Source organism: Myiozetetes cayanensis, unplaced genomic scaffold (assembly GCF_022539395.1).
Source record: "Myiozetetes cayanensis isolate MyiCay16 unplaced genomic scaffold, myiCay2020 scf14, whole genome shotgun sequence".
Classification (NCBI taxonomy): domain Eukaryota; kingdom Metazoa; phylum Chordata; class Aves; order Passeriformes; family Tyrannidae; genus Myiozetetes; species Myiozetetes cayanensis.
In genome coordinates, this window is record NW_026087048.1 from 20,487,707 (window position 1) to 20,508,864 (window position 21,158).

General features: G+C 62.2%; 4 protein-coding genes across 10 annotated transcripts; 1 reads left to right on the forward strand and 3 right to left on the reverse strand.

Annotated features, from left to right (window-relative positions):
* Positions 1-188: 188 nt before the first annotated feature.
* PRC1 (protein regulator of cytokinesis 1) lies at positions 189-6,613 on the forward strand. Of its 4 annotated transcripts, none has more exons than XM_050309367.1 (14): positions 189-226; positions 914-1,046; positions 1,359-1,481; positions 1,808-2,041; positions 2,120-2,290; positions 2,501-2,650; positions 2,888-3,035; positions 3,116-3,252; positions 3,481-3,576; positions 3,688-3,834; positions 4,189-4,299; positions 4,469-4,579; positions 5,146-5,331; positions 6,389-6,613. In XM_050309367.1, the coding sequence occupies exons 1-14, from the start codon at positions 216-218 to the stop codon at positions 6,464-6,466; spliced, it is 1,836 nt and encodes a 611-aa protein (XP_050165324.1). In that variant the 5' UTR covers positions 189-215; the 3' UTR covers positions 6,467-6,613. The 4 variants fall into 4 exon arrangements, with proteins under 4 accessions (XP_050165324.1, XP_050165327.1, XP_050165328.1 ...); XM_050309370.1 differs by having other exon boundaries at positions 5,146-5,295; XM_050309371.1 differs by having other exon boundaries at positions 5,146-5,254.
* On the reverse strand, positions 6,549-12,053 carry RCCD1 (RCC1 domain containing 1). Of its 3 annotated transcripts, none has more exons than XM_050309374.1 (7): positions 11,751-12,053; positions 10,971-11,325; positions 7,965-8,086; positions 7,709-7,810; positions 7,423-7,575; positions 7,226-7,255; positions 6,549-7,021 (listed from the first exon to the last, which is right to left on the reverse strand). In XM_050309374.1, exons 1-7 carry the CDS (start codon positions 11,905-11,907, stop codon positions 6,879-6,881), a joined length of 1,062 nt encoding a protein of 353 aa, XP_050165331.1. In that variant the 5' UTR covers positions 11,908-12,053; the 3' UTR covers positions 6,549-6,878. The 3 variants fall into 3 exon arrangements, with proteins under 3 accessions (XP_050165331.1, XP_050165330.1, XP_050165329.1); XM_050309373.1 differs by having other exon boundaries at positions 7,469-7,575; positions 11,751-11,932; XM_050309372.1 differs by having other exon boundaries at positions 7,460-7,575; positions 11,751-11,932.
* A 344-nt stretch (positions 12,054-12,397) lies between these two features.
* On the reverse strand, positions 12,398-18,504 carry UNC45A (unc-45 myosin chaperone A). 2 transcript variants are annotated; one of them, XM_050309365.1, is made up of 20 exons: positions 18,376-18,504; positions 18,051-18,209; positions 17,462-17,498; positions 17,187-17,362; positions 17,007-17,099; positions 16,622-16,789; positions 16,272-16,440; positions 15,860-16,030; positions 15,585-15,756; positions 15,114-15,414; positions 14,865-14,959; positions 14,640-14,781; positions 14,333-14,473; positions 14,067-14,194; positions 13,814-13,880; positions 13,541-13,654; positions 13,322-13,437; positions 13,107-13,224; positions 12,867-13,022; positions 12,398-12,661 (listed from the first exon to the last, which is right to left on the reverse strand). In XM_050309365.1, the coding sequence occupies exons 1-20, from the start codon at positions 18,385-18,387 to the stop codon at positions 12,401-12,403; spliced, it is 2,796 nt and encodes a 931-aa protein (XP_050165322.1). In that variant the 5' UTR covers positions 18,388-18,504; the 3' UTR covers positions 12,398-12,400. The 2 variants fall into 2 exon arrangements, with proteins under 2 accessions (XP_050165322.1, XP_050165323.1); XM_050309366.1 differs by lacking the exons at positions 18,051-18,209; positions 18,376-18,504 and having other exon boundaries at positions 17,187-17,378; positions 17,462-18,000.
* Positions 18,505-18,540: 36 nt separating this feature from the next.
* On the reverse strand, positions 18,541-21,048 carry LOC126636763 (protein shisa-like-1). The gene is made up of 2 exons (XM_050309375.1): positions 18,990-21,048; positions 18,541-18,806 (listed from the first exon to the last, which is right to left on the reverse strand). The coding sequence occupies exons 1-2, from the start codon at positions 19,358-19,360 to the stop codon at positions 18,587-18,589; spliced, it is 591 nt and encodes a 196-aa protein (XP_050165332.1). The 5' UTR covers positions 19,361-21,048; the 3' UTR covers positions 18,541-18,586.
* Positions 21,049-21,158: the final 110 nt, after the last annotated feature.

Here is a 21,158-nt window from a genome sequence, read left to right on the forward strand (position 1 = left end):
CGAGCGCGCGGGCGCCGTTGCACGCGGCCGGACCGCGGCGACCTCGCCCGTGATTCGCTGGGAGCGCCGAAGGCTGCGCTGCCATTGGCTGGCGGGCGGCTTGGGGCGGGGTGGGGCGCGGCCCTAGTGGCGGTTGTGGGCGGGGCCGCGGGGCTGCGACAGCCAATCAGAGCGGCCGGGAGGGGAGTTCGAATCGGCGGCGTCCGGCGGGAGCGATGAGGAAAAGGTGCGGGATCGGGGGATACCGGGAATATGGGGGGGGATACCGGGAATATGGGGGGGGATACCGGGAATATGGGGGATACCGGGAATGAGGGATACCGGGAACAGGGGATACCGGGAATATGGGGGATACCGGGAATATGGGGGGATACCGGGAACGGGGGGATACCGGGAACAGGGGAGACAGGGAATGGGGAGACAGGGAATATGGGTGGAGACAGGGAATGGGGGAAGACAGGGAATATTGGGGGAGACAGGGAATATAGAGGGGGAGACAGGGAACGGAGAGATACCGGGAATGGGGGGGGATGCCGGGAACGGGGAGACAGGGAATGGGGAGACAGGGAATATGGGGAGACAGGGAATATTGGGGAAAACAGGGAACGGGGAGATACCGGGAATGGGGGATACTGGGAATATGGTGGGAGAAAGGGAACGGGGGGATACCGGGAATGGGGCGATACCGGGAATATGGGGGGGGATACCGGAAATATGGGGGGATACGGGGAATATATGGGGGGAGACAGGGAACGGGGGGATACCGGGAATGGGGGGGGATACCGGGACCGGGGGCAGACAGGGAACGGGGATACCGGGAACCGTGGCTGGGGGGCAGGGCGGGACGGGAGGCGGCTGCGGGAGCGCTCGACCCGGAGCCCGCCCTCGGCCGTGACACCCGCGCTGCCCCCAGCGAGGTCCTGGCGGCCGAGGCCGCGTCCTGCCTGAACCGGGCCATGGCGGCGCTGCGGGACATCTGGGAGGAGATCGGCATTCCCGAGGAGCAGCGCCTGGAGCGCACCGACGTCGTCAAGCAGCACATCAAGGTGAGGGGCGTGGGGCTGTCCCCGGTTTGGGGGATCGCTGTCGAGCCCCGCAGCTGCAGCAGGAGCCCCCGGCCCGGGACCTGGGCAGCTGGGCATGAGCTCTGTCAGGGCCTCAGGACCAGACTGACGGGGGTCCCTGCCCGGGTGGGAGCACCCAGGGCTGTCACTGCACCTCTGCCCCAGCCCCGTCCCGCTGGGGTCTCCACGCTGCCCACCTTCACTCAGCCCCAGCAGTGGGTCTGCAGCAATGACCCTGCTGCTCTGCCTGCTCTCCATCCTCACACCCTGCCTTGAACCACGCCTGTGCTACAGAGCCTGCTGGACATGATGGTGGCAGAGGAGCAGAACCTGAAGGAGCGTCTCCTGAAGAGCATTGCCATGTGCCGGAAGGAGCTGGACACCCTGTGCAGTGAGCTCCAGCTGGGCCCCTTTGAGGTGAGGTGTTGCTTTTCGCTGCTGGAATCTTGTGCTGCCCTGCCTAAGTGTATCAACAGGCCAGAGCTCATAAGGCAATTGCCTGTTCAAAACTCGGTGCTTGGTAGAGCCGAGGGCTCTGTGGCTCCTTGCAGGCCAGGTGTGGAGAAGTGGTTGTGAGGTGTTCTCCATCACCTCGTTTTGTGTATTGCTGTTCTGTTTGCAACTTCCTGGGGAACATCTTGCCCAGACCTAGGGCTTGTGCCCCTGGACTTCATTTAAACTCCTAAAACATGAACCACATGTGGGAGAGGTGTGGAGCAGAGCTGATTTCTGGTCTCTTGCAGACAGAGGAGGAAAGTACCATCCTGCAGATGGAGAAGAATCTGCGCATGCGTGTGGAGGAGCTGCAGAGGCAGAAGCAGGAACGGAAGCAGGAGCTGAAGGCCTTGCAGGAACAGGACCGGGACCTGTGTGACATCTTGTGCACAGCCCTGTTCAACATCGACGGCAGTGCCGTGCCCAGCCTGGAGGACCTGGACTGCTACCGGCGCCACGTGGCCTCCCTCAACACCCTGAAGGTGAGCGGGGAGACTGAGGGGGATGCCGAAGGACCCACGAGGGGCCTGCTGGTTCCTGACACTGCCCCTCACCTCCAGGAGCAAAGGTGGGAAGAGTTTGTCAGCAACAAGCGTCAGATCATCCTGCTCATGGAGGAGCTGGACCACACCCCAGACACCAGCTTCGAGCGGGACGTGGTGTGCGAGAACGAGGAGGAGTTCTGCCTGTCCAAGGACAACATCGTGGCCCTCCAGAACCTGCTGCAGCAGGTACGCCACGCAGTGGCAGCATTTGGGGCTGCTGTGGGTCCTGGCAGCAGCTACCATCACGATGCAAGAGGGACTGCTGGGTCTTGGGCAAGGCTGTGTGTCAGAACATTGTTTTGGGGGGTTTGAGGAGATCCTGGGTGCTGAGTGCGTGGCTTTGCGGGTGTAGCAGAGCCAAGGGCTGCACTGACCCTCTGCTCCCCGTCCCTGCAGCTGGAAGCCCGGCGGGCTCTGAACGAGGCCGTGTGTGCGGAGCTGCGCTCCAGGATTGTTGCGCTCTGGGAGAGGCTACAGATCCCACAGGAGGAGAGAGAGACCTCAGCTGTGCACGTGGATGGGTCCAGAGCCAAAACCAGGAGAGCTGTAAGGACCCTGCTATGCCCAAGGCAGGAGGGCTGGGGGCAGGAGCTCCTGGGGCTCCCATGTTCCTGTTTGCTCAGTCAGTGGTGAAGGGAGTGGGCCAAATCCTGCCCTCATAGCAGGAGAAGGTGGGGGTTGTTTCTGGCAGCTGCCTCATCCTAGAAAGTGGCTTGTGCAGAAGATGAATCCTGTTCTGCCTTTCCTTTTTCTCCCTGACCTGTTCTCTGATCCTGGGAGCAGTTGCAGTTGGAAGTGGATCACCTGGAGGAGCTGAAGCTGCAGAACATGAAATCCGTGATCCAGGCGATCCGGGCGGAACTGGCTGACTACTGGGACAAATGTTTCTACAGCCAGGAGCAGAGGGAGGGCTTCAGCCCCTTCTATGATGGTGGGTGCTGGGCCAGGCAGCTGTGGGGAGGGGCCCAGGGGTCCCAGCTGCCCCCTGACCAGGCTCTTGTGCCCTCCCAGAGGATTACACAGAGACCCTGCTCGAGCTGCACGATCATGAGGTGGGCAAGATAAAGAGCTACTACGAAGAACACAAAGATCTGTTTGATGGGGTTCAGAAATGGGAGGAGAACTGGAAGCTGTTCCTGGAGCTGGAGGTATAATCTGGGCAGGAGCATGCTGGGTCATGGGGCAGCACACACCTCTGCTCCCGGGGGTTGAGTGCTCTGGGAAGGAGCAGGGAGGCACTGGGGAGGCATGGGGGGCAAGGGCGGGGTTGAGGTGCTGTCTTGAGCACTGGGGTGTTTGTGCAAGGCTGGCTCCCCGGGGGGTGGCGGGAGCTGGGTGGTGTGTTTAAGTATCTTCTGACCCCTCTTCTGTACCAGAGGAAAGCAACTGATCCCAGCCGCTTCACCAACCGTGGGGGGAACCTGCTTAAGGAAGAGAAGCAGAGAGCGAAGCTGCAGAAGACGCTGTCCAGGGTAGGTCTAGCCTTGGGGAAGGAACTGTGGTCCCACTGACCAAGAAGAAAGAATCCCTGAGCATGGGGACACGTTTGGTCAGTCCCTACACTGACCCCACGTCCTGATCAGCTGCAGGAGGAGCTGGAGAGAAAGGTCCAAGCCTGGGAGCAGGAGTTCAAGGGACCTTTCCTGGTCAAGGGGCAGCAGTTCATGGAATACGTGTCAGAGCAGTGGCAGCTGTACCGGCTGGAGAAGGAGAAGGAGAAGCAGGAGCGGGTGAGTGTGGAGCTGACCATGCTGGCTCCTGCCTAGGAATGCCAGCCTGGGAGTGTCTGGTGGGCCCCAGTGCCCTACAGCTGCTGCCCTGGGCTCTGCCTGCTCAGTCCCAGCCTGGAAGCAGCAGGTAGTGGGACAGGTGCCCATTGTTATTGTGTCTGTGTGTGCTGAGCTCCTTTCTTGGCCCTAGCTGTGCCAGAGGTGCCACTTGGCTCCGGATGTCTATAAATCTCAGATGAAATGCCTGCTGCGTGGCCTTGCCGGGCTGTTGGCAGGGCACTGCCCACTGGCAGTGGCACAGAGGTGCACCAGCTCCACGGTGCTCAGGTGTGTGAGTGCACATGTCTCCCACAGCACCTGAAGAAGAGTCGGCAGATAGAAACAGAGATGCTGTATGGCAGCACCCCACGGACGCCCATCAAGCGGCGTGTCCTCAGCCCCCACACACCTGCCAAAGTAAGGAAGGTAAAATGTCCCTGTGGAGCAGTGCAGCTGGGCTGGGGCCCTGCCCAGAGCTGAGCTCTCCCTGAGCTGGAGCCTGGCCTTGGCCTGGCCTGGCCCTGCAGGAGGGGTCAGGGTGCTGTGGCTCTGCAGGGAGGTGTCCCGTGTAACGTGTGCTCTGCTTTCTCCTCAGTTCCACGGCACCTCCATCGCCAGCACCACCCCCAACAGCACCGTTCGCTCAGCCTTTGGGGGAACCATCTCCCACTCGCCCACGTCTCGGCTGCCGCCCTCTGGGAGGAAGGTGGGGTGCCTTGGGGGCGCCCAGGGCTGGGATGGGCGAACTGTAGCTCTGCCTGCTGTCACCCTGTGCTTCACTGCTTCCCTGCCAACTTCCTGGGTGGCTGAAGCTCCTGTTTGTCTGCAGCCTGCTCCGTGAGGCTGCTGCCATCCTGGTGGGGTGTTTCTGGGACCTGAGGGGGGAGGAGGGTGGCAGGAAATCTTTCTCCGGCCAGATTTGTAGTGTACCCTGTTCCTTGGGTGCTGAGCGTGCAGCTCAGGGGACCTTCCAAACATGGTTGTGCTGCTAGACAGGGCCTGAGCACCCTAGTCTAACAGGTGGCATCCCTGCCACTGGCATTGGGGTGGAACATGATGGGCTTTATAAGGTCCCTTCCCACCCAAACCATTTCCAGGATTCTGTAACTCTATGCTATGTGTTTCTGAGACCAGAATGCAGTCCCAGACCCCGGGAGGGCACACAGAGCCTGACACTGCTCTGGCCCCACAGAGGGACAGGCACTGAAGCTGTCACAGCTCTCCTGCCTCTGCTCCATTCCTGCATCCCGTAACTGTTGCCTCCTCCTGCAGTTTGGCCGTGCCCGGACCCCCAGCCGCATGGCAGCAAAGCCCGCCCGACCCCGGCTGAGGCAGTGGAACAAGGAGAACGTGTCCCAGCTGGAAGGAACCACCCTGAGCGGTGGGTGCACCCCCACAGCCCCTGCCCAGCGTAACCACAGCGTTAGTTCTGTTGCCAGCACCTATTCTGAGTTCGTGGTAATTCACCTCTTCTAACCCCACCCCCTCCCCAGGTGGCACAGGACAGACGCTCCCCCTTCCCCGAGCACCCCCGGGGCCGCATCCCCCCGATGTCCCTGCACAGCCCCCCATGTCCCCACACAGGGTGGCTGTTCCTGCCCGTGCCTGTGGCTCCACATGGAGAACTTCAAACTGCGGTTTGGTGGTGGAGGCCTCAGGCTGCTCGTGACACACAGCCCCGAGCAGCCAGTGGGGACAGACACCAGCACAGGGGACAGTCTGGGCTTAACGACACCGCTGTGTGGGGACAGAGCCCAAGGCCCAGCTCTGCTTGTTGAGCCCGTAAGGGGGACCCTGCTTCAGTTCCACCTTTTCCAGTAGTCTCTGGGAGTGGTGAGGCGAGCAGAGCCTGTGGGGGGCTGCCCCAACTCTCTGCCAGGGGATGGGGCTTTTCTCTCTAGGGCTGGGGGGCCCTTGGCAGCCTCTGTCCTTTTGTCAGGATGGGCTGAGCCTGAGCTTTACTTCTGTGTGACAGTGGACTGCCCCAGTCTGTTCCCTGGGGCAGCTGAGCTGGTGTTGGGGCACCCTGTGTGCCCTGGGACTGGGCTGAAGGGTTCTGTGCTCCAGGCTGTGTTCCCAGGCTGGCACCCAGCCTTGGGCAGGGCTGGTTTTGATGGAGGCAGATTCTTGACAGGAGTCCCCTTCCTCCAGCAGCTGAACACAGCTGTTCCTGTTCCCTTCTCCTACTGATGCTGCAGATTTTAGGAGGTCTCTAAAACATGGACAAAGAGGTTTAAAAAGGAGACATTATTTATTCGGAGCGGGGTGCAAGGTGGAGGTTCCCACAAATCAAGCACCCAATTATCAAAACTTTTTACTATATATGCATTTTAGCAAACAAAGGCACTAATGTTCATTGGCTACAGGTTATATATTTCTATTATTAGTTAGTATTCTATCTCCCCTTAGCAGCTTGGGCTGCCCTCCCCAGCCCCTCCCTGCGTCCCTACTGACCTTCGAAGCAGCAACCCTGACCTTGCTGCCCCTCCCTTCATCCCCCTTCTTGTTCCCACAGCGAGAACTTTCAAAGGCTTCCAGCTCTGAAAGCACCTCCCGCATCCTCAACTCCACCACCACCAATGCTTCGTGCTGAGGCCCCCACACCCGGCAGCAGCCAATTCTCCAGCAGCTCTGCAGTGTCACCCACTCCAGAATAACCCACCTCCAGATCCCCCTTTGAGAAATTTGCTTTTATTTAAAAAATTTTTCCAGATGTTGTGAATAAAGTCCCTGTACAGTCCCCAACTCCAAGTCTGTTGGGGTGGTGCCTGTGGTGAGCAGGAGGAGAAGAAATGGGGGGAAGGAGTGGGATTGTGGGGGGCAAACTCAACACCCCAAAATCTCAAGTGCGGCTCCAGGAGTGTGAGCCAAGCAGGAGCCACCCTCAGGGCCTGCAGCCTCAGTCCATGCCCCAAATGGTCTTGGGGTTGGTCCTGCAGAGCAAAGCTCACCCTCATCCTCCTCGTGGCAGCAGCCATGGTGGGGAGGGGGGGGCTCTGGGGCCCTCACGGCTCCAACACACGGACATAGGTGGTCCAGGGCCCGCACACCACCTCCTCTGCCCGCAGCCCCTCAGCCACCAGGTGCTCAACCCGGCGTGCCTGGTCAGAGTTGGTGATGTCCCCATGTCCCAGCTGTCCGTATTTACCTGCAGACACACAGTTGTGACACAGTGTGGCCCTGGGGCCTCACAGGGTGATGACTCCTGGACATTTTTGGGGAGAGGGAACACGAGAGCCCCCTGGCACAAAATGGGCCCCTCACAGTGATAAAAGAGCCAAGGGTGAAGGAACAGGAAGCAGAAACTGCTCCTGTGGGGGTTGTAAGGTCCTAAAGACGAGGTGTCACTTACCCCAGCCCCAGGTGTAGAGCTCTCCACCTCCTGCAAGCAGAACAGGACCATCAGCCAGTGCCTGATGAGCCCCTGCAACCCTAAGGCCTGCCCTCACACCCAGGGGTGCTGTCCACCAGGTCCCAGTGAGCCCCAGCCCCCACAGCCCACTCTCCTGCCCTGAGGGGTGCTGCCCCCTGCCCCCACCAGGCACTCACGTGTGACAACAGCTGTGTGTCGGGACCCGCAGCTCACCCCACTGACCTCCAGGTCCTGTGGCAGATCCAGCAGCGCTGGGAATGCCTGGATGGAGATGAATGAGGTGTCCTTGGCAGCCGACTGCTCCCCATGGGGCACCACCTTGGCATTCCCTGTAGAAGAGCTGACTCTCAGGTCCCAGGAGTGACTGGGCATCACTGGCATTTCCTGCAGGCTTGAACTGCACCAACCCTGCATTCAGCTGTGCAGAGACCCCTTGCCCCCAGCCCAGACAGCAGCACCCACCTGTGCCCACATTATCCTGAGCCTGCTCTTCTACCAGTGCCTTGGAGGGCAGAGCCAGCTGCCCTGACTCGTTCCAGCCCCACATGTACAGGTCTCCTGCCTCTGCAGGGTGAAGGGAAAATGCATCAGGCAGAGCTCAGCCCTTAGCAGCAGTGCTGGGTGCTCTGGGGGCACCAGCACCCCATTCCCCACCCCTGGGCCAGGTCCCACCAGGCCACCAGTGCCCTGACCTCCCACGCCAGGCCCAGCTCCTCACCACTGATGCTGGCCGAATGCCACCCGCCAGCTGCCACTGCCCACATGGGCACCCCGGCCAGCGCCTCCACCAGCCGTGGCTGCGGCTCCGACTCCAGCATCCCATGGCCGAGCTGCCCGTGCCTGCAGGGACACACACAGGGACAGACAGACAGATACCCCCATGTGCCACTGCCTCCAGCCCTCGTGCCTCCTGCCCACACTCCCCACCAAGCCCTTCCTGCTGCCACTGACACAGACCCAGCCTCCTAGGACCACTCGATGCCAGGGGGTGCAGCAGAGGCACAGAGCTCAGGTCAGGGCAAGGAAGGAGGGTGCCCCCATGCCCTGCAGCTTGGTGAGCTGCAGCAGGCATGGCACAACGTGTGAGACAAGAGTCTGTGTCATCGCACAATCAGTGTGCACTGTGCAGCGACGACAAGTTCAGACTGATCAATATTTTTATGAGTCAGCGCAGTGAGCAGGGGTTCAATTGCAGAGCTCATCGGGCCATGCTGAGCCAGCAACCAGCAGTGCCAATCAGTTTGGCCCCAAGCCTCAAAGCACAGGAGGGATCCCACCAGGGACAAGTTTGGGTTCATCCTGGGGAGGCACCAGCTGCCAGCACAAGCATTTCCCATGGTGGGCACAGATGAGGGCAGGGTCCAGAGACACACCCTAAGGTGTGTGAATCCTCCTTGTATGAGCAAACTGTGTCTCCCTGCATGCTGCCAACACAGGTGACACAGCTCCCAACAAAAGCTGGCAGAGCTTGGATGCTGAAGGCAAGAGCCAACTCCAGGAACAGGGAAAAGCCAAGTGCCCGTGGTAGGGCGATGCCCAGGACCAGATCCCAGTTACAGCCAGGGGTCACTGGGGAGCAGTGGGACAGAACACCGGGGGCTTTAGTTGTCAGAGCTGGGGCAGAAGCAGGGAGGAGCTGGCAGGGGCTGTAGGAGTGAGAGGAGCAGCTTGGCCTGTGTGGTCTGGGGAGCATCAATATGACAGCCCTGGTGGCCAACAGCTGTGCTAATGCCCAGCACTTGAGAAGCATTTTCATCTTCCACAGGAGGAATCAGCAGAGGACTGACGCAAAGAGACACTGAGGGACAGGGAAGGGTGTGCTGCAAAGGGAAAGGGGTTCCAGCCAGCAGTAAGAGAGGGACTACAAAGGGGTGATCTGGGCCAGCACCTGGCTGTTACACAGCAGAGCTGTCACACTGCAGGACATCTGCCCTGCTGGCACGGGGATGGGTGAGAGGATCCTCAGCCACATTGAACAAATTCCAAAGAAGGTTAATCCTAAAGTACAAATTCCCACATGTAGAAACCTTTCCTCTGAAGGCAAGAAGGATAAAACAACGTAGCATCTGCAAAGCAAGAACTGCTGATGTATATTGAGTTTTGTGTTTGCCGTGAGCTGTGTTTGCTACCAGCTGGCCTAGAGCCAGCAACCGAGAAGGGACTGGGGAGTGAAAAGCTCCTGAGCAATGAGGAATGGGGAGGGCACTGGGTCAAGGTATGCAGCTTGTGACACTGACTGATGATCCGTACTACACTTGTCTTCCATAAGTGGCAAAGAAAGAGGAACACAGCATCCCTTCCACCCTACAGACAAGAACAGCCGTTCCTGTGGTCAGGTCTTATCGAGCACCAGCAGAACTCAGGGATCCAGGGCATGGGGACCTGGGGCCTGGCCCTCTGGTGCCTCCTTGGAAAATCTGACTAGGGCAGCACATCCACAAGCAAGCCCCAAATGAACAAACACCTTTGTGGGAATAAACTGAGCGATGCCGCTGGCTGTTAAATGTACCCAAGTTCAGCTGCTGGCAGGTGACATGGGGTGCCAGGGCTGGAGGCTTCTCCCAAGGCTATAGCAGAAGGATCTGGCATTGAACTGTCAGACTGATGGAACCAACCTCCAGCTCAGAAACATAGAGCTGGTGTTGGTGTGGCGAGTTAACAGAGGAGCAGTAACAGAGCAGGGACCCCAGGGGTCACACAGAGACACCCGAGTGTCCTCGGAGACCACCTTGAGGGGGTCACAAACCAGAGCAGAGGCACAACAGGAGTCATGGCCCTGGCACCTGCAGAGGAGACAGGAGTACTCATGGGGCCAGCAAGAGGGTACCCAGCAGAAATGGGGGCACGGCCGGACCAGCAGTCCCTGGGAGAAGCTGCAAGCTGGGCTGCCTGTGCCAGAGGGATGTGCTGGCACCCAGCGGGACCTGGTTTGGGCAATGGACAGATCCCATCAGCTTGGAGGTAAGCATGGGGCACCAATACTACTGTCCCAACTGCACTCCCATATCCTTCCTGAGCCACCCACACCCCATGGAAAAATCAGGAGGGATTTCCCAGCCCCAGGCAGTGTGTGAGGGTGGAGGGAAGGACTATAACACAGTAGCATCTGTATGTGATCCAGATGGCTCAAAAGTTATTAACTGAAGCTCAGTAATTCTGTGCAACACAGGCAATAACAGCATGATCAGGATGCAATGAACAGGGTGGCTATTAGTGAACTCACTGCTTATCATTTAATTAGATTATTATATATTTAATATTAGATTACTATATATTTATTATATATTTAATTATACTATATAATATATAATATATATTATATATAATTATACATAATATAATATGTATTATATAGTTATATATATTATGTATTTAACATTAGGTTATTGTATATTTAATTAGATTATTATATATTATTGCTTATCATTAATTAGATTATTTTACTGTGTTGACTCATCAACCAACACTACAGAGATGCGAACTGGTGTGTCTAAGGCCTGCAGGCTAACGGGGGGCAGTCCCTGAGGTGACCCCCATCCAGACATCCTCTCACCTGCACCCCACAAAGCCCCTCCTACATCCTCCACACTCATTCTGCACCCCCGTTATTCTCTCTGCATACCCTCAGCAGTGTTTATCCTGTTGTTCCTGAATCCCCACCCGTGACCCACCAGCTTCCCTCCCGAGCCCGCTGCCGCCCCTGTGACCCCACAGCCCCGCTCACCTGCCGCCACCCCAGCTGAAGACCTGGCCGGCGGCTCCCAGCGCCAGGGCGTGCTCGGTGCCCAGGGTGAGCCGCCGGGCGCGCAGCCCGGCCGGCAGCGCGGTGAAGAACGGCGGCCGCGGCGTGGCGAAGCCGCCGGGCAGCAGCGGCAGCGGCGGGGACTGGGGGGGCTCCGGCGGCAGCGCCCGGCTCCAGGCGGGCTCGTCCTGCAGCGCGCCCCTCACCGCCGCCTCCCGCCGCCAGGCGCGGGCCTCGCCCGGGCCCCGCAGCACCAGGTGCGTCTCGGACGGCAGCGCCTCGGCCCAGCCCGGCAGCCGCCGCCGCAGCCCCGCGCTCCGCACCTCCAGCCCCGCGCCTACCGCGGTGGCACCTCAGAGACCGGAGCTGGGGACAGTGGGGACAGTGCGGGGGCGGGACGGGGACAGCTCGGGGCTCTGGGGGGCCGGGACGGGAACGTCACGGGAGAACCAGCGGGGAGCATCCCGGGGGCCGGGACGGGGACAACCCGGGCGGAGTGGCAACACATGGGAACACAGACACACCCGGGGACCGGCACAGAAGGGAAACGGGGACAGCCCGGGAAACGGCGCGGTGGGAGGGCGGGTGGGGTCCCATCCCGCGTCAGGGGCGGGGCGGACAGGACAGACGGAGGGGACCCGCGGGGCAGAAGGGGGACCCGCCGTCCCGGGGAGAGGTGGGGGGAACCGAGCACTAGCCGGCAAAGGGCTGCACCGGAATGGTGGGAGGGACCGGGCCACTGGGCGGGCCGGGGGCGCTCACCGGTCTCCACGACCACGTAGCTCCACGAGGGCCACACGCGGAGGATCCCCTCGGGACCCGCCTCCAGCCGCCGCGGCGCTGGGCCCGGGCCCGGCTCCCCGGCCGCCTCCTCAGGGCTGAACCCGAACACGAGCCAGGCGCGGGCGTGCGCCGCCATGGCGGGGCGGCTCCGGGAGGAGGGCGGGGCGGCACCGGGAGGGAGGGCGGGGCGGCACCGGGAGGGAGGGCGGGGCGGCTCCGGGAGGGAGGGCGGGGCGGCACCGGAGGTGACGGCGGAGGTGCCGACGGACAGATGGACAGAAGTCGGGCCGTGGTCCAGGAGCAGCTTTAGTGTCACCGGGCGGGCCCAGCCCCACCACGCCGGTCCCGGCCCTGGGCCGGCCCTCCCGGCTAAGGCAGACGGTGGCAAAGGCAGCAGCGAGCCCCCTCCTCCTCCTCCTCGCCCTGGGGCACCGGGATGGCGCCGCCGAGCACAGCGCGGCCCCAGCCCCGGGCAGTGCTGAGCCAGCCCCGCGGGCGGCCGGGCCCTGCCAGGGCCACCCTGAGAGCAGCATGTGAGCACCGGCTCCAGCAGCGTGTGCCGGAGCGCCGGCAGCGTGTGAGCACAGCCCCCACAGCGTGTGCAGCGTGTGCATGAGCCCCACGGGCCCTCAGGCCTGGCCAGGGTTGGGCTTGATCAGGCCATAGGCCACAGCCTGAGCCAGGCTCTCCTGGGCCGCCTGGGCCACTCGCGGCTTGTCCTTGTCCTTGGCCAGCACTGAGAGGATCTCCAGCATCTCACTGGCAATGAGCTGCTCAGCCACTTCCCGTGCGGCCGCCATCATGTTCATCACCACTACGGCACCGCGGTGCTGCAGCTCGGTGCTGGGGCTCAGCAGCAGGGCCTGCAGGATCTCCAGCCAGTGCACTGTCTGTAGGGGAGTGGGGCCAACATCAGCATGGCCCCTTGAGAGAAGGGATCCAGCTCCCCACCCCGACAGTCCCAGCTTAGTCAGGCTGAGGGGTCAGGACAGGTTGCCCCTCTTCTGGGGCCAGCATTGGGACAGAGCTCGAGGCCACCATGGGAAGGGAATAAGGGACACAAGGTGCTGTCCCGCCCCACTGCTGGGCACTCACCACCTGGGGGATGCGCTTGCAGATGGGAGGGTGCAGGGCAGTGAGCATTGCCAGGGTCCCTGAGGCTGCCCGACGCAGCTTCTCATCTTCCTCCCCACTGTACAGGACCATCAGCTTTAGCCGGTCGCTGCCCTCCGCCAGGAACAGTTCCTGCACCTGCACAAGAGGAGGAGGAGGGGATGGGTGGGGCTGTGGGGGTCCAGCAGTCCAGCGCAGACCCCAGCTCAGCCCAGCTCTCACCTCCTTGCTCATGGCCATGTTGCACATGCACTCAGTTGCAGCCAGCCGGATCAGCTCGTGCTCTTCAAACATGTAGCCCTCGATCATGGGCACGGCCCGCTCCTTCAGGATCTTCTGCCTGTGGGAAGGGGGGCGGGAGGGTGTGAGTGCTCCCCGCCCAGGGAAGCCCACTAGGCCTGAGGGAACAGCCAGCTCCCCTCTCCCCCCATTCCTACCGCAGCCTCTCACTGATGCCAGCCAGGTTGGTCAAGGCCATCAGCCCCTCGAAGTTCTCCAGGCCTGTGCGCTGCAGGTGCAGGAGGCTGACCAGGGGCCGCACCACCTCGTAGATCTGTGGAGACAGCACACATGGGACTGAGTCAGTGCCCACTGCTGTTCTTACATGAGCCCCTGGTTGGCAGACCTCACACCTAGTCCCCAGCCACAGCACTCACCCGCTCCCCAGGGAATGCCATCTCTGGGTTGGAAGTGATGGTGATCTTTGCCAGGGCCTGTGCTGCCTTGGTCTGCCCCACTTCGGTGCCCTCCAGGGACAGTGGGATCAGAGCCTGTGAGCAGAAACAGCAGCTCGTCCTGCAGCCAGCCCACAGCAGCCTCATATATGAGGCAGCCAGTCTGGCCCCTGCAAATCAGAGACCCCCAGCCCTCAGACCCAGCCACCCCAGAGCGGTGCAGGGCAACAGCACAGTGGGGTCCCATCCCCTCACCTTGCCTCCTCCCTGCGCAACCACGGCACCCCGGTCCTCCGCCTCCTCCACCAGTGCCAGGAACACTCTAGGGACAAAGTGGGAGCAGCTGGAGCACCCAGACAGCTGCAGTGGGTCCAGGCTGCACCAGACTCCTGGACATCCCTATTACTGTCCAGATGCCATCATTCACCATGGATGACACATAAGTTGACCGGCAAGATGCCAGCAGCCTGGGAACCCAGCTCCCTGCTGTCCCTTGGCACACTCATACCTGGAGATCAGCTCCCGACAGGAGTTGGTGAGTGCCGGGTTCTCACTTTTTACCATGCAGGCCAGAGCAGACACCACGCCGGCCATCAGCAGCTTCCGCACCCGCCGCTTTACGAACTCTGGCTTGTCCTGTTCCATAAGTAGGGTCACAATTGGCTCAGGAGCACCAGCTGGCTGGTGAGGTGCCTGGCCCCACCCCTGTGGGCCCCAAGGACACCCTGTCCCACCCCTCCACTCTCCTCCTGAGCACAGCCATGCCCCCCTCACCTTGGGGTGCTGCTCTGGAATGTGCTGTTTGGCGTACTTGGCCAGCTCCAGCATCTGCGGGTCCGGCTCCTCATGGTCGTAGCTGTTAGTGCAGTTCACCAGTGTGGAGGCGACGGCATAGAGCACACTCCTATCCTCCGACTGCAGTGATAACGGACACACGTCACACTCGTGGCAGGGAGGAGCAGCCAGGGCTAGAGCCCACTCAACATCTTCCATATACCCCACCCCACAGTATGAGGCCCACACCCCTTCTGCCATGTTTCCCTGGTGTCAAGGTGCCCACCCTGCAGTGCTTGGCACATACCTTGGCCAAGTGGAACATGGCCTGCATCGCTGCCTTGTCCTCCACAAACTCCTCCTTGACGTCTGCATCGAAGGTGAGGTAGGCCAGGCCTTCCACAGCCCAGCGCCGCGTGCCTGCGTCGATGGCCTCATTGCACAGCCACCTGGGAGAACAGTCCTTGAGCCCAGCGCGGGAGCCCGTCTGTGAGGCACCCTGCCCACTCCCTCCACACCCGGCCTCGCTCACTTGCGGCACTGTTTGGCCAGTTTCATGGTGGAGCCCTCGGCAAACTGCTTCATGCTGAAGTCGGTGCCACCAGCAGATCCCAGCTTGCAGAGCCCCTGCAGCCAGGAGCAGAATGTGGGAGCAGGAATGGGCACAAGCACCCAAGTGTGCCTCCCAGACCCCCAGGGAAGGGCAGTGCTGAGTGGTGATCCCACATCCACAGCCCACCCCAGACTCAGCCCCATGGCTCCTCCATCCCGCCACACTCACCACAAGCGCACGGATGCGGATGCTGTCCCTCTCGCTGTGCTTGTAGATCTCCTTGAGCAGGCTGACGCCGTTGGCTGTGATGAAGGAAGCACGCTTGGCCTTGTCGGCCGCGTGGATCAGCGCCTCCACTGCTACCAGCTGGTGGGCCTCACAGACAGAGGCACACAGGGACAACACACTGTCCATGATGCCCTCTAGCTCCAGCACCCTGTTGCCTGCGTCTGAGGGGCCCTGCAGCAGGCATGACACTGTCTGGATGGCCCGCAGCTTCCCTGGCAGTTCGTGCCCCTCAAACCAGCCCCTGTGCAGAAAGACCACCAGAAAGGGTCAAGCTGATCCCACCTGCTGTCTCCTGCCCCACCCGCTGAATACCCCCACAGTGGGTCTGCAATTGACTTTAGCACTGAGGGTGACAGCTGCTACCAGGTTACAGGTGACCAAACCGCCGAGCCCCTGGGACCCCCAGCTCACCTCACGTAGTCCTCACACAGGTGGTGGAAGTTTTCCCTCTCAGCATCGCACTTCAGGTCCTCGTACAGTTTGCTCAGCAGGACAGAGGCGCTCATCCGGCTGTTCTCCGTCACAGGCAGGCTGCCTGGGCTGCCGCACACCGTGCTGCCCACCTCCAGGATCTTCTTCAGGCCTGGGAGGGGTCAGACACCCTGGTGAGGGGCACAGTGGCATGTGTAGAGCCATGGCAGAGGGGCACGATGCCCCAGTGAGACGCTGCTGGCCATTCCACTCACCCTGGTCAATCACCCAGAGGCTCATGCTGTTGTTGGTCTCCTTTGGTGACTTCCTGGGCACGACCTTGATAAGCAGGTTGAGGGCGTTGTCACGGCCGTGTGCTGAGGCCCCTTCCAGCGCCAGCAGCTCCAGGAGGTGCCTGATCAGCAGTTTCAGGTCCCTAGAGGAATCTTCCAGAAGAGACAGCGCCCTGCAATCAGTGCCCTGGGTACAGCCTCACCCCCACTGTGTAAAGCTGGCAGAGATGATGCCATGACCAGGGACTTCTGCCTCCTGTTAACCCTGGACCAAAGCCTGCCTTTGCCACAGGGAGCAGTAACAGGGTGGGCAGCAGGAGAAGAGCCCACGGCAGCTGTACACCTCCCCAGGGTTCTCCCCTCCCACCAGCCAGCCAAGGCTGCCCACACTCACCCAGCACCACCGCATCCTCCTTTCCACGGAAGTCCTTCTGCAGCCCCTCCTTCAGGGAATCAAACATCACATGCAGCAGGTTGCAGGCAGCCAGGGAAACCTGTTCGTGCTCCACACCCAGCACCGCCGAGAGACGAGGGGCCCCCAGCTCTGCCAGGATGGCCGAGGTCTGAAGGTACAAGCACACCCATCTGCTGAAGGCCTTGGGGAAGCCTTGGCACTTACCAGCCCCTTATCAGCATTCTTCCCTCTCACAGACTCAGGCCTGGTAGGTGACAGCTCAGAGCTCCCCTGTCTGACACTTCACAGCCTCCCTACCGTGGTTCTCCCCTGGGCACAGCAGTACCTACCCGGGAGCGGTGGCCAGAGCACAACCCCACCAGCGTGCGCAGGGCTGCCAGCATCAGATCAGCCTTGGCCGTGTCCAGCAGCTGCGTCAGCAGCCGCACACCATCACTCTGGAAGATCTTCTCTGCTCCGGCCTCCTCTCGTGCCAGCACGATCAGGTTCTGCGCAGCCTGGGAAAGGAGACTCCTGTCTAGATCACCCATCCACTGTGCACAGGGAACCCCTGGCAGCCACAGGCACCCGCCCTCCAGCGTCTCGGGGAGCACATTCCGCAGAAGGCGTGGCCTGCCAAAGCAGCACCACTAATCCACTGTGGACCTGGGAGCACTGAACCTCCCCTCCTCATCTCCCAGCCACAGCGCTACCCCTTGCTCCCTGAGCTCAGACCTTCTGCTTCTTGTCCGCATCCTCTTCTTCAGGATCCAGCAAGATCTGGAACATCTGCTCTACCTTTGAGTCCGTGCAAGACATGGTCTTCATCTGAGAGAGCAGAAAGAGCAGCTCAGCCCTCCTTGCCTCCGCAAGCTGTCCACAGCCACAGGGGGTCCAGCTGCCCCCATCACTGACCTTCTCATGCATGCTGCTGCCCAGCGCACGCAGGGCCTCCTGGAAGGCCTTGTTCCTGGGCTCCAGGCTCATGCACCGCTGCAGGTCACCAATGGCCTGGTCCAGGCGGCCCAGCTGCTGCAGCGCCTGGCTACGGCGGAACAGCGCCTTCACGTCCCGGCCGTCGGCCTCGATGGCTGCGCAAAAAAGGGTCTATGGCAGAGCCCTGCAGCATGCCCCCGCCTGCCCTGGTGGGCAGCACAGAGGCCAGCCCCCCTCAGCCCCACTGACAGTACCTTTAGTTGCATCAGCCTCTGCCTTGGCATAATCCTCCTGGAGAGATTCAGAAGAGGCAAAACCTGAGGGCTGCCCAGGCAGGCCCCGCACAGCCCAACGCCCCCGCTTTGGCGAGCAGGGACAGGCTGGGAACACCGTCACTGCGGACTGTGAGCCAGCCCAGTGAGACAACCTGTCCTTCCCAGAACACAACCCTCAAGGGATCTCCGTGGAGCCTTAGGGCCCCCGATGCTTTTCACCTGCTTCTTGTCTACTCAGGCCCCTGAAACTCCTTGTGTTCCCCCCTTGCCTCAGGGACAGTTCCCCAGCAGGAGATCAGGGATGCTGTGACTGCCTGGGGACAGCCCCAGGGCACATGCACAGCCCAGGTACAGACGGGAGCATCCTGACCCCCACAGCCCACCCGGGAGGTGGGTCTGCAGGGGACAGCGGGCAGGGACAGGGCAAAAGGTGAGCAGAGACAACATCCCTCTCTGGGAACAAGAGCATTCTACTCAGGGAACCGACACTGCCCCCGGCGCAGGGAGCACCCGGCCATGGCAGACAGCCCCAGCCGGCCGGGCAGGTTCCTGCGGGGCCGTCCCTCACCAGTTTCAGGTAGCAGGCGGCCCGGTTGCGGTGCAGCACGGCGCGCTCCGGCGCGGCGTCGCTCAAGCTCAGCGCCTCCGTGTAGGCGGCGAGGGCGGCGCCGTGGTCCCCCGCCTGGAACAAAGCGTTGCCCCGCGCCCGGAGCTGCTCCGCCGTCACCTGCCAACGGGAACGGCTGTGACACGGCCCCGCACCGGCGGCTGCCCGGAGACGGGCCCGGGATCCCGGGACAGGGACTCCCCCGCCCCACCACGCCGGGCTCGGCCCCGAGCCCCCCGGTCCCGTCCCGGCCCTGCCCGTCCCGGCCCTGCCCGTCCCCGCTCACCGGCTCCTCCATCGCGCCCGTGACGTCACCGCCGATGCTCCGCAGAAACCCGGACGCGGCCGCCCGTGTCACGTGACGGGCCGGGGCCGGGCCGGGGGCCGGGCCTGCAGCGCCGCCCCGCGGCCCGGCGGTCCCCGCGGACACCCCCCGTGCTGCCCCCCGGTTCGAGGCCACCCCCCACGCCCCCCGCCCTGCCCCACCCGCGGGACCCTCAGCAGCCCCGGCTGGGGCGTGTCAGGCTGGGGGCACCGTGGGAAGGCTGGGCACGGGGTGGGTGCCCTTCCCGGGGTCTGCAGGGCAGGCAACGGGTGCAGGGCAGGAGGCGGGCGGGGTGGCAGCGTCGGGTCCGGTAGAAATGGCAGAGGTCGATGGCCATGAGCAGGAGGACAAGGAGCGCGTAGAGCCCAACGAAGGGCAAGGCCAGTGGGTTCCTGAGGGGGGTGCACTTCAGGAGGGGGCAGCCATGGCCTCTCCCAGCACAGCAGCACTAGGGAGGGCCACCCAGGGCCCAGCGTGGGCTCCAAGGGATATCACAGCACCAATCCCAACAGCCACGGGAAGCCCCTGGGGCTGTGCTGGGAGCCCCGAGCAGCACACACAGCCAGTCTGCTCACCGCAGTAGGTCAGGACTGGCCAGGCTGGAGAGGTTCACCCCGGTGAGGGCCTCCAAGGCCAGCTGGGAGCAGCAGGACTTGAGGGCACGCGGGCTGGGCTGGCAGCAGTAGCGTTGGCCGGGGGGGTCAGTCAGCCGTGGGCAGTAGAAGCCGGGGTGGGAGCGGCCGTCGTGGCCAACGTAGCCCTCACAGAGGTGCAGGTTCTGCACGGAGACTGCGGTGGGTAGCAGGGGCTTGGAGAGGGCCGGGACTGAGTCCCCACTGTGTGGGTCACAGAGCCACACGGTGCCGGCAGGACAGGCTGCCAGCTCCAGCAAGGTGGCCCTTGCAGGAATGCCGTAGAGCAGAGCCCTCCCAGTCCCAGCAGGCATGAACTGGGCTGGGCTGCAGCTCTCTAGCCCCAGGGGACCTGGCTAAAATGACACAGGGACCCTCGGCTCAGCTTAGTGTGGGCTCCAGCCCCCCAGCAGTGCCTGCCCCCGTGTGTGCCATGTGCCGTGACCACCAGTGCTTGCCATGGCCTCAGCAAGGGCAAATATGGGTGAGGAGGGGGGTGGTGGCAGAAGGGAGGGGAAAGCCCTCGGGGACATCAGGTCAGCCCCCATCTCTGCAAGCTGAACCCCTCCCTGTTCCCCATGACCCCATGGAGAGAGCAATTACACCCCACACACGAGCTGCAGTGGGACCAACCCCAGGACCACCACACCTGGGCCACCATCCCCAGCATAAGCCTCCCCCTCCCAGTGTTGACCACTGTCTCCTAGCACAGACCCCTCCAACCTCTGTTCTAGGCTGTCAGATAGCAACCCCCAAGGGATTTGGGGGGATCCGTCAGGGATGGGGAGGACAGGTTCAGGGAACAGGAGGGGCAGCAGTGGGGCTGTACCTGTCCCAAAGATGCTGGGTAACAGAGCCACGGTGAGGAGCAGCTGGAGCAGGAGCCCACCCAGCATCATCCTGGCCGACCCTGAGCAGAGGCAGCTCTGGCTCCAATGGAGGCAGAAACCACAGCCACTCCTGCTCCCGCCTCCATCGCAACCCATCAAGAGCTGCTCAGAGCCATTAGAGCCTCCTGTACTCACTCAGGCTCAGTCCACAGGGACCAGGGCGGAGGCGGGAGCATCAGTAATGAGGTTCTGGGGCCAGGAGCAGGACGGGCCAGGAGCTCCTTCTCCACCCAGGCACGGATCACCAGCCACAGGGTCCACGGCCCTGGTTGGAGACCTGGGCCCCTCCCAGGATCCCAGAGTTACGGTGAGGGCTGTGGGCCAGGCCAGGGGATGGGGCAAGCGCCTGGCACCAGGTGGGGGCAGGTGGCCTGTGCTGCAGTCCTTCGGCACCCACTCCCTCATCACCCACCCCTGGGTGGGGCCCTGCGCCAGCCCCCTGGCCCCCCGCCAGCCGTGCCATTAGCCAGGCTCCAGCAGAAGGTCCCCATGCCAGGCATCCTCTGGGCGCTGCAAAGGGCTGAGCTGCTGAGGCTGGTCCATGCTGGCTCTGTGAGCTCAGCCCCTTCCAGGGCAGGACCACAGTCAAGCCTGTAGCATGCAGAGGTGCTGAAGGCTGTGCAGGAATCGTGGAATCACAGATTTAGGTTGGAAAAGACCTCTAAGTTCATCGAGTCCAACCAAACCAGAGTTGAGGCAGCTCCCCCGCCTCCCCCTGCGGCCCTCCCCGCTGGCAGTAATTAGCCCCGGGGGCCAGGGAGCTGGCAGCCCCTGTGGTTCCCACAGCAACCGGGAGGATGCTGTGGTGAGGTGGCATCAGCACCCACACCTCAGCTGCTGCAGCCTCAGCAGAGACTGGACTGCCAGGCTCACACTGAAGCGGGGCTAAAGGCTCTGGATTTGGGAGAGGCCATTGCCATGCTTCCCCCAGTTGTTGCTGCCAGCACAAAGGAGCTGCCTGACTCCTGTCCCCCTGGCTCCTGTCCCCAAGCATGGCTGGGCCTGGCCATGCCACCAGCCTCTCACACATGCCCAGGGCCCCACACTCAGCTCAGATCTGGGAGCACTGGCAGGGCAGGGACCTGACAGAGCAGAGGACAGCACAGCTCCAGCAGCCCGCCCAGCACACCCAGACTGACCCTGGCCCCGAGCCAGACTCCCCACCTTGGGTGCTGCCCTGTCTCCCCATGACGCACCATACCCACTCGCCTGCACAGGAGGC